Raw genomic sequence first — 10,607 nt, forward strand, 5'->3', positions numbered from 1 at the left:
GTGCTAAAGTGTGGTGAGGCTCCCTGTTTCACTCCAAGGTGGCTACCAGCAGCAGCAGTTCAGTTGCCAATCGTCCCTGGGAGGAACCTCAGTGATGGGTAACTGCTGCTGTGCAGGGGTTCTCTGCTGAAGCTCCAACTAAAACTAAGCCAGTTCCTGACCTCCTGTATTTTGGTGCTGGAGTCCAAACTGCTTCCAAGTCAGCAGAAGTAGTTTTGCTCCTTCCAGGATTTTGGGTTAGGAAAGGGAACCCTCAGGAAGGAGCCCAGGACTAATTGCAACTAACATTTTGCAAAGAAAAAGCAAAATGGTCTGGTCTGACTGAATTCTTCCAAGGGGTTCCTCCACCACAGTGATGTGCTTAGGCTGTAGGGTAACACCTTCAGCTGTCTCCTCCACTTCTGCAGAATCTTAATGTGGTTCCATGTGGTTTAATCAGAGCTTTAAAAAAAAAAACAAGGAAAAAAAAGATATTAGCAGTGAGGCTGGGCAAAAGTTATGAAGAAAGAAAGGATCAGACTGATAGCTGAGGACTCACCCACACCCTCCTGCAGTGCCAAAGGCAGCTGGTGGCTTTATATAGTGCCACCAGCCCAGGGGCTGGACTGGGATTAGCAGCCTGGAGAAGGAAGGAAAATATTCCCAGGCAAAGGCATCAACAAGAAGGGAAAGAGCAGCTGGAGCCCACCCTCCAAGGAATATTTTGTGCTATGTATTGCAAACAGGCACTGCACCCATCATGTCACCCCTCTCCTCTGCAGGAGTTGCCACGTGAGACGCACAATCACGAGACAGCCACCACCTCAGTTCTACTATTATTTATTTTTTTAAATATTTTTGAAAAAATATAATTTTTTTACAATATTTTCAACTTAAACACTATTCACACTGAACACGTATGGCAGCTTAACCTACCCGAATATGAAGTTTAAGAAGCCAAAACTGTTCTAGCTTTATTAAAAGGAAAAAAAAAAAACCAACCAAAAAAAAAATTAAAAAAAAAAACAACAATAAAACCCAACGAAAAAAAATAAATTCATTGTGCTGTAGACTATCGTGTAGTGATGATTAAACAAAGCAAGGGAAAAGCACCACTCAAATCACTAATGCGAGGGTTTCCTTGGTTAAATCCAGCTATGATAAAGTTGTCTGCTAAAAGTTACATAGGCAGAGCTATGTACACCTGGGGCTGTGGGAAGAAACGGTGATGAAACTCACAGCTCCTCTCACCTGATGGGGAAGGGAAGGGTTTCTAGCAGGGTAACACACTGCAAGGTACACAGGGGAACTCCTTCCCCTGGCTGGGTGTTAGTTGGGTAGCTGAGATCTACGACTCTGTACAGGTCTGCTGCAAAACTCCTGTTAAAGCTCATGCTGCTCAAAAAGAGCATGAAGGTTTTGTTTTGTTGTTTGTTTCTTTTTAAGGGGAAAAAAAAAATTAACATTAGTAACAACACCGGTGTTTCAAAGGAAAGTTAGCTAATTTGCATAACAATCAGATCTCCTTGCTTTCACTTTGAAGTTAAGGCATTATCAGGTGCAAGCTAGCACCAGTTAACACATCTTGAGTTAAAAACAGACCATCCTTAGCAAATTCCCAGTCCTGTTTAGAAAGACAGAGTCTGCAGAAGGTTTTATAAACGTGGTACTTGGTCTCAACTTGGTCTCAACTTGACTGGTGCTTCTTACCTCACTGTCCCCTTCGCAGAGAGCCAGGGCCCAATTATGTTTCCATTAAACTTTTGACAGATTTACTTAGTAACAGTCTCAGCACTTTAATTGAGCATGCAAGACTAACAAAACTTTGGCAATGCATAAGTGTAACACAGTGACAAGAAGAGAGAGCTTTTACAATTAAATCTTCTAATACTGGCTTCACAGTGTGGAAATTGTGCTACATCCACCAAGAGAGGGCCCAGTCTACTCAAATATTTAAGTACTTCACCCCAGGAACAAACTCCTTTGCGTTTGGATTCAGGTTACTCTTGACCTGAGGAAGGGAGAAAGAGAAGTGCAGTTGAATCAATATTTTTATCTTCGATTTTCAAGCTGAATACAGTTCTAGGTGTTACAGATGGAGAGTAACAGTCAGGCATGCAACAAAATACAGCAACTTTGCTTCCTGCTGGAATAGCTTTTTCTGAAGTTGAGCTGCTGAAAACTTGACAGGAGGTTTTTAGATGTTGCTTATTTGAGCAAGGGGAGACTCGGTGCAGGAACTGGGAATTTAACACACAAGCAGTGAGCTGATTTTTTAGAATTTGTATCTCATCCACTCTCTAAGCTCCACAACACCCTGCAGTTCCAGGGTGGGGCAGCCAGCACCTCCAAAATGAGATCTTGGTCATCAAGAAATGGAGGACTAGGCTTTTGTGTTCTTAACTGAGTCTAAAACTGCTGCCTGGAGCTGCTTAAGCTCCGAAAAGCAGAGGTTTGTGTCCGAGCTTCACAGCAGCAGTGTGACACAATGATGTGGGGTTTGTAGGCTGTATTTTGTTAGGGAAAATACATACACACTGCCCTTCCCTTTTAGTTCATCTCTGGGCACGAGTCACACAGCAAGAAAGAGGGAAATAATAGTTTCCTGCTTCCCCTCATCCTCGGGATTTCTACAGAGATCCAGTATGGCTTGTATGATCCACACCAGAGCTGAGGACATGGCTTGTACCAAGCTGCTGACAGGTGCTGAATGCAGCTCCTGCAGCCCTGTCACCCAGGGGCACCTCACAGCCTCTCCTTCCTAACATGCTGTGCACACCCAAACCCTCTGGAACTGATGCCAGGGGCTGGGAAAGCAGTGTGTGGCCATGAAGAAAACTACACCAAACAGGTCATGTCACTGGGGGAAACATCCCTTACCCAACAAGTTCCACATTTCCCCCTCCACCACACTTTAAGAGTCTCTGGCCTATGTGTAAAGGATTTTCCTTTGCCATTATCAGCAACAAAAACCAGCCTTGGAGAGAGAGGGAGAGAGAGGGATGTCAAGTGTTAGGATGAGAGACTGAATTTACCACCAGGTCCTCCAGAGATGAGCTGTCACTGATAACAAGGTCATTGAACTGGTCCTGGATCTGATCCATTGTTTGTGGGAGGTCACGGGCTGGAATAAACCATTCATGCTCCTCCTCCTCCTCCAGCATCTCCTGGAAGCAGCGCTCAATGAACTCCTCTTCCCACAACTCCTCTTCGATCTACACAAGAAGAAGAAACTGCTTCATCAACAAGTTACTGAGAGCTTGTGTCTTCCTTCCAAGGGCTGTGCACCCTGCTGACCTTCTTCCTAGCCATGCAACAGAACTTCCAGCAGAACCCCACGCTGGTGCTGCAGGATGACAAGCAGCCTTGACTGGTTAATGTGGGGAAGTGCTTTGTTGGAGGAACTTGGGCTGCAGCTAAAAGGGAATGGCAGGGAATCCCCAGACCAAACTCTTCTTTCTGTCACAGCTTGTTGTGAGCTCTAAGGGAAGGAAACTGCTGGTTCCAAGTGAAAATTTCAGTTGTATCAAGTCCTATGGACTGAACTCAGTGTGAGGAAAGGCTCAGGGACAACACACAGAGCCAGGCACACTGCCTGGGAAAGTGTCCTGGGAAGGCAACAGCCACTGCCTGTCACTTGGGATGGGGAGCAAGCAGCACCTCCTGGGCTGTACGTGATGTGCTCACCCAGAGCAGCTCTCAAAAGGGGCTCCACTTGATCTCAGCAGCTGTGAGGAACTGATCTACTGTTCTATGCACAGGATAAATCAACTGATGCAGAACTGACAGGCACTCCAAGGACTAAAGGAAAGTTTTGCTTGGTTGTTCAGTAAACAACCTTTGGAGGGAGTTCATCCTGACAATTTTTCCATGTCCTGCATCACAGTACTTGAAAGTGGAAAGCAGGGACATAGAAGCTGCTGTGAGGAACAGGGGAACAGAAAAATTATTCAGGACAGATTTAAAAGTTCACTGAGTAAAAGCTCTGACAAGTTTTCCAATCCAGCCTTCAGTCTGAAATTGGAACATGTACTGGATCTGAGAGTGGAAATGCAGTTCCACACCACTAATACCAAATCAAAACAGTTTAAGAGTAAAATCTAGGTCCCTGGTGCATGGGGCAAACACACTCAGCAGCTCACTTGTTTGCTGCTCAGGATGCACAGCTTTGGGGAGCAGGGGACTCACCACTGCATGCTCTAAGCCACTGTCCAGACAAACCCCCCTACAAAACACCTGCTTAGTCATTTTCCCAGAAAAACAGCTCAGCAAGGACAGGAATCTCCAATGGCAGCTCCAGAAGCAGTAAATCACATTTAATTCCTCAAATGTCTTGAAATTAATATTGCTTGATGGTATTTTCGTGTCCAAATGTAACTTTTTCAGGTTCCCACAGAGGTTTGTGCCTGCAGCAGCAGATGACCAGGCTGCCTGATCAAGACTGTTCTCCCCTCAGGCTCCCATCTTTCCTCTCTGAAAATGCACCTGAAAAACCTCAGTTTATTCATGGCACAACTCTCAGCTCCTTCCCCAGGAACTCCATATCCTGTACATCAGCTACAGCAGAGCTCCCCCAGGAGGGAAAACCCACCAGAGAGAAAAGGACACCCAGACCCTCCTGGTGTGTGCAACAAGAGAATTTACATTTTGTGAGCAACCTGAGTTTCAGATCAGCTCTGGGCCCTGCTGCACCCTGAGGAGAGCACAGCAGCTGGATCCTGTTCCAGGAGCTCTGACTTGGCACAGCCACCCCCTGTGGGAGCACAGAGAAAGCAGCTCCTACAGTACAAAGTGCAAGTTTTGATGAAGAAATGAAAGAGAAAAGGCTGTTTCCAGCTTCCCCAGGGAGAACAAACTGCATCCAGATGTCAGATGAAGTCAAGGCTCGAGGCTTCTTCCAACCTGCTTGCCAAATCCAGCTGTGAGACACTAAGCATTAGGCAACACGAGGACTGTCACCCAGCAGCTCCCTTCAGCAGCTCCCATGGGAGCAGCAGCCCTGTTGACAAGGCAGGTTGGTACCTGCAGGTATCCAGGTCAGAGCTGCAGCAGCCAGCATGCCAGCACATGCACAGCCCCTGCAGGGCCTTCCCTCCCAAGCTGCCACCTAAACCTGTCAACTCCTTCTCCCCTCCCTCCTGCAGAAGGAAGGAATCAATGGGATGAATTACAGCGTGCCCCACTTTCTGTATTTTCCACCAAGCTTACAGAAAACAGGCATCTCTTGACAGAGGAAGGGAGATCTGTCTGTCCCCCCATTATTTCTGGAAGCCTATCCCCACCTCTTGAGGACCCCCAGTCCTGCCTCCTGGCTGCTAAGCCACAGCTGCCCTCCCTGCAGCTAGAACAATGGCAGAGGCACCCCAGGAGACATTCCCAGGGGAGGTGACTTGCCTGCCTGTTGAACTCCTCTTCGTTTTCCATCCACATGTACTCAGCAAAGGGGTTGTCATCCTCATGGGAGTGACCATTGATAATCACATCCTCACTGATGATGCTGGGGCTCGTGCTGCTGCGACTTGGATCTTTCATGGCTGCGCCGTGGACTGGAAGCCTGCAAGGCAGAAAGGAAGCTGCTGGAGGGGTGCAGAGTCCCTGCTGCTCAGCCTGGCCCAAAGAACCTGCTCCAGGTGGCCTCACCAGGATGGGAGCAGAGTAGCTCAGCACATGGCAACAAGTGAGAGGGTCACGGAGCGAGTGACAAAGTATTTCCCCAATTAAACCTCCCCAGATCAGCAAATGCCAAGCACAGGGAGCAATGGAAGTCACAGGAAAAAAAAGCCAAACCAAAACAAGTGTGTGTGCTTGCCAGTGGGAAAATATTTAAGACAAGGTTCAAGAAACCAAAGCAAAAACTGTTTTCTAAAATACTTTAACCACCTGACTTCCAACAAGGCCCCCTGGGAGGGACCTGCCCGGTGTCTCACTGCTTCAGATGTGGTGGGCAACAGGCCAGGGGCATTTCCAAGGACACCCATGGTAGGGGAAACTTGGTGTGGCTTCCCAAATCTATCCAAACTCAGTTCTGGGATGTTCTTTGTGATCACATGAACCAACTTCCATGGCCTTTTCCCTGCTGGGAAGCCTGGCAAGCGAGGCAGAAACCACTAGGCACCAACTCCTCTCAAAGCCAGGCTGGCACAACAGCTCTTACAGCTACCTCATTAACAAAAGCTCACTGATTGGGAAGCTGCAGGTGAAGACATCCTCACAAGGCAGAGGAGGAGGTGCTCACCTCTCAGCCCACATCATTAATAAGGACTGAGTCACAGCTGGAGAACACCCAACACCTCTGTGAGTCCACCATGGGTGGGATCACACCAGCCTCAGCTCCAAGAAGAGAGGCACAGTGGGTGAGCACGTTCTGTCCCACCTCACCAGCACCAGAACTAGGACAGACCCTCCACCTGGTGGGAATGGCACTGCAGCCTGCATGGAGCTTGTGACTGCCAGCTCAGAACCTGCCCAGGGCTCAGGTCCTAACCAAAAATCTCTTTGTGCTGTACACCAAATGAGACAGTGCTGCTGTCACTCCTGCACCACCCTTAAGCTCAGGTATCACTACTGGGAATGCTGAGTATTTTTAGATACCAATATTGCCAGTTTTGTTGGGGCTTTTTTTAACATTATACAAAACACATGAGGTAATGTGCAAAAAAAAAAAAAAAATATTCAAACCTGAATGCTTTTCTAGTGCTACAAAGTCACACTGGAATGATCAAGCAGCGAGCAAAAATCTTTTCATTTTACTCCCAAACCAGTGTTTTAGCTCACTGGCTGCATATCAAAAAGTGACTTATTTGGAGAGCAGGGTACCAAAATATAACCCCATTGTTCCTGCAGTACAAGGGCTTGCCATGCAGCAGCTCCTCTTTTCCCTTTATATTCCAGTTGGTCCCATTATCTAGGGAATTAAAGCAAGTTTTGGTTCAAAAGGTATTCTTGATAATAGCAGGTGAAAGGCTTGTGGCAGCCAGAGGATCAATTAAGGAAAGCACAAAGAGAAAAGGAGCTTGCCTGGTTTGCTCTGCTCAAGGTTTTGAAACCAAAGTCACATCCAAGTGCGGAAGTGTCTGGAGCTCCCCAGGAAGTACAAGAAATGAGAGCAGAGCCCGGGTATTCCAGCAGGAGCAAACAGGTTCTGTTTGATGTTCTGTCCAAACAGCCCCACAAAGGATCACTGGCAGTGTTTAACACCAGACAGGAAAGGACACTGCACCCAACACCCCCGTTCAGGCTTGAAACTGCTTTGAGCAGCTTCAGCTGTTCACAAGCTATTAGAGTAAAAGAAATAAAATACCTTACAGCCTAAAAAAAATTTCTTTTTTTTTTTTTTTCCTTGTGTGTTCACTTTTTGTGTGTGTGTGTGTAGTGAATCTGGGTATTAATGTTCCACTGGGCTTCCTGCACAGTGTCCAGGTGGGTAACTCTGCAGAGCCAAATTCCAGGGAACTTCTGCACGATGAGGACTGGGCCAGACAAGCCCAGAAAGCTGAAATTAACAACTAACCCCCCCTTGGCTGTGTAAAAGCTTGGAAGGTTCATTTGTGGAACCCATTTCTCAAACCTTCCTGCAGAACATGAGCCATCTGCCTTAGGAGGGAGGGAAGAGCAGCTCAGTGCTCCACACCTGGACTGCAACAACTTTTTCCATTCCTGCTGAGGGATGAGGGGGGTTAATTACCTCCAAGGAACATGGAGGCTCAACCTGAAGTTTTATCTGATGAAGCCTGGAGTCCTCTCATGCTTTCCCACAGGAAAAACGTTGCCAGCACACACTTACCCTGTGTGAGCAGCCCAGGAAGCCCCAGGCCACTCAACACCACTCCTTGTAATTTGATTTTCTGCAACTGGTAATAAAACACAGTGTGTACCAGGGAGCTTCCCATTTCCCCCACTCCAGACACAAAGCAGCTGGGTTCCTGAGCTCCTCTGCCAGGACAAGGTTCATCTCCTTTCACCAGTATCAGACAGAGGGATTTTTTAGTCATGAGCTACAGGCAGTTCTGAGGAAAAGAGCCAAATGGCAATTTAGTCTTGCAAAACCAAAAAAAACCCATCACAATGTAAGAAGGCTGCTGCAGAAAACAAGCCCCAGTGACAGGCAACACTGCTGCTGTGATTAAAAATAACATTTCTCCATCTGGGAGTAGGTGGGAAGCAAGTGGATCTCAGAACTCCTTACACAAGAACAAGGAATGTAATATTAGTAGTGCTATGGAACAGAAAACAAAGAATTCTGCCACAGTGGCAAGACTGCAGACCTCAACCCAAGTTATTCACAGACTCTGGGGGTGATGCAGGAAGAGCAGTGTCTGTGCATAAGGAGAAACACTAAACATTAGGATTTTTGACCTTAGGAATGAACACAGAAATTAAAAATCCTGTAATGCCAGGACTTGCAGCTAACTCAAAGTGCTTCCTGTATGAAGCATGGAACTTGTTACCCCAGAACACCTTCAAGGTTCATTAATCTACCCATATCTCTGAATTCTGCAGCATTTATAGCAACAAAGAGCCCTACAGCAACCACCACGAATACTCAAAGCTTTGTGACTGAAGATTTTGCATTTAAACCCCGATCACGGAAGGAGATTATCCAATGCCTGCTTTGGAAGGTAAGGTCAAGGGGCCTGATTCCTCACAGGAAACCCCAGCTCCTTACCCCTGATCAGAAATAAAAATAGAGAAATAACATTAAAGATAAGTGTCCAACAGCAACAGAGCACAGCAAGCAGGACACCGGGATTTTATCAGCTGAAGTTGAAGGGGAGCTGTTGCAATGCTCTGGACCGCAGGGAAGGGTGTTATTTGTTTATTAATGAGCGACGAGCGAGTCAGGAGGGCCGGCCTTGTTTCTCGTTATCTAACTCGATTAGCAAGCGGCGGTTATCAAGTAAAGCGATTACACACCGGGGAACAAGTGGATTTCTCAATCCCATCCCGCGGGATGCCAGCGCTCTCCGACACAAACACCTCAAGGCGCTGCGCGGGACTTCACAGCCTGCCAGCACCCAGGCTCCCAGAAAAACCCCCAGCTGGTGGTGAGGAGCAGAGCCCCCGGCAGCCGTGCAGCCCGGCTGGGTCCCGGGGCCCTGGGGCAGCAGGAGAGCCCCGAGCCCGGCGGAGCCGCCCGGCTGCAGCGGGAAGGGGGAAGGCGGCGGCAGCAGCTCCGCTCCGCAGGCCCCACCGCGGTGATGGCGGTGAGGGGGCTGTGCGGGGGCTGTGCAGGGCGGTGAGGCCCCGGCCCGCAGCCCCCGGCCCCGCCCCGCTCCCGCTTTGTTCCCCGCAAGGGCCGCCCCCGCGGCGGGGGCTCCGTCCCGTCAGGCCCCGCGCCGCCCCGCACCCCCCCCCGCCGCAGGACCCGGATGGAGCTGCAGACAATAAGGACGGCGCCACGGGGCGGCCCCGCCACCGGGGGCTTTGGCGGGGGGAGGTGGGGGGGGGTCCCGCCCGGCGCCGCCTGAGGGGAAGGGGCGGCTCCCTCCGACCTGCGCGCTGCCAGCAGCGGCCCGGGGCTGCGCGCCCGCCGCACCTCCTCACCTGCGCGCTGAGGGAAGGGCCGCGGGTGCGCACGCCGGGTCCCAGCTGCTCCGCTGCCGCCGCTGCCTCCTCCCCGCTGGCTGCCGCCTGCGCTCCCCGCCCGCCGCCCCGCTCCGCTCCCTCCCTGCGCCGCAACCCGCCGGATGTGAAATCACTTCCGGTACCTGCGTGACCTCATAGAGCCCGCCCTCCCTCCCCCGGAAGCGGCGGAAGCGCGGGGCATGCCGGGGGCTGTAGTTCTGCCCAGGTCTCCCTGGCTGCCATTTCGCGCGGTGGCGCGGGGCACGCCGGGAAGTGTAGTCCCGGGCAGCCTCCATCTTGTGGCGGACGGGACGGGACGGGACGGGACGGGACGGGACGGGACGGGACGGGACGGGACGGGACGGGAGCGGTGCGGGGAGGGCCCGAAGGGAGCTGTGGTGCTGATGGTAACAGGAGCAGCAGCACCGCACCAAGCTGCCGGGCTGTGTGTGCCCCCGGGGCTCCGGCATGGGAATTGCAGAGCTTCTCTGACACTTCCCAGCTCAGCCTCAGGCTCTGCGTGACTTCCCTGGCCCCGTTACACACAATTATCTCCCCCGGGTAACTGCTGGGGCAGGACCCCTCATCGGGAGGTGCCTGGTCTCTTCCCCCAATCCAGTTATTCCCCTGCCTTTTTTGCATCAGAAGTTTAAGGCATGAATTCCCTCTTGCCCTTTGCATGCCCACAGCGGGCAGAAGCAGATGAGGTCTGACCTTCCAGAGGTATAAAAGGACATTCCAGGTGTGAAGTCTCAGATACAGTGAGGGGTCATGAGCCCCAGGCCTCCAACATCCCCCAGAGGGGGAGATTTTGACCCTGCAGCTGAATTTTACTCCAGGGAATGCTTTATGTTTAGCCACTAAGCTTGATGTAGCATCCTCCTCCAGTTTAATCCCCAGCAGTTACACAGCATTTACAAGAGGCTGAGGACAGAAGCTCCACGCTCACTGAACTGCACAGCTATTTAAGATGCAGGAAAAGCTACTTTGAAAACAAATCCTTCAAAGCTGTAATATTGCAGTACAATAATCTTAAACTGCACGGTGTCAGGAAACTGTTAAAA

The 10,607-nt window shown here is 50.2% G+C and overlaps 1 protein-coding gene across 1 annotated transcript; it reads right to left on the minus strand.

Moving 5' to 3' along the window:
- Positions 1 to 803: 803 nt before the first annotated feature.
- PAIP2 (poly(A) binding protein interacting protein 2) lies at positions 804 to 9,658 on the minus strand. Its single transcript, XM_071759108.1, has 4 exons — positions 9,523 to 9,658; positions 5,374 to 5,533; positions 3,015 to 3,194; positions 804 to 1,990 (listed from the first exon to the last, which is right to left on the minus strand). Exons 2-4 carry the CDS (start codon positions 5,509 to 5,511, stop codon positions 1,925 to 1,927), a joined length of 384 nt encoding a protein of 127 aa, XP_071615209.1. The 5' UTR covers positions 5,512 to 5,533; positions 9,523 to 9,658; the 3' UTR covers positions 804 to 1,924.
- Between the last annotated feature and the right edge of the window lie 949 nt (positions 9,659 to 10,607).

Source organism: Heliangelus exortis, chromosome 15 (assembly GCF_036169615.1).
Source record: "Heliangelus exortis chromosome 15, bHelExo1.hap1, whole genome shotgun sequence".
NCBI classification, from domain to species: domain Eukaryota; kingdom Metazoa; phylum Chordata; class Aves; order Apodiformes; family Trochilidae; genus Heliangelus; species Heliangelus exortis.

What these genes read in the sequence shown, in the direction of transcription:
- PAIP2 (XM_071759108.1), bottom strand. Translation starts at nt 5,511, where the DNA reads ATGAAAGATCCAAGTCGCAGCAGCACGAGCCCCAGCATCATCAGTGAG. An exon ending in AAGAGGAGTTCAACAGGCAG is followed by an intron (nt 3,195 to 5,373) that starts GCAAGTCACCTC and finishes CTTCTTGTGTAG; the next exon opens with ATCGAAGAGGAGTTGTGGGA. An exon ending in CATCTCTGGAGGACCTGGTG is followed by an intron (nt 1,991 to 3,014) that starts GTAAATTCAGTC and finishes TCCCTTCCTCAG; the next exon opens with GTCAAGAGTAACCTGAATCC.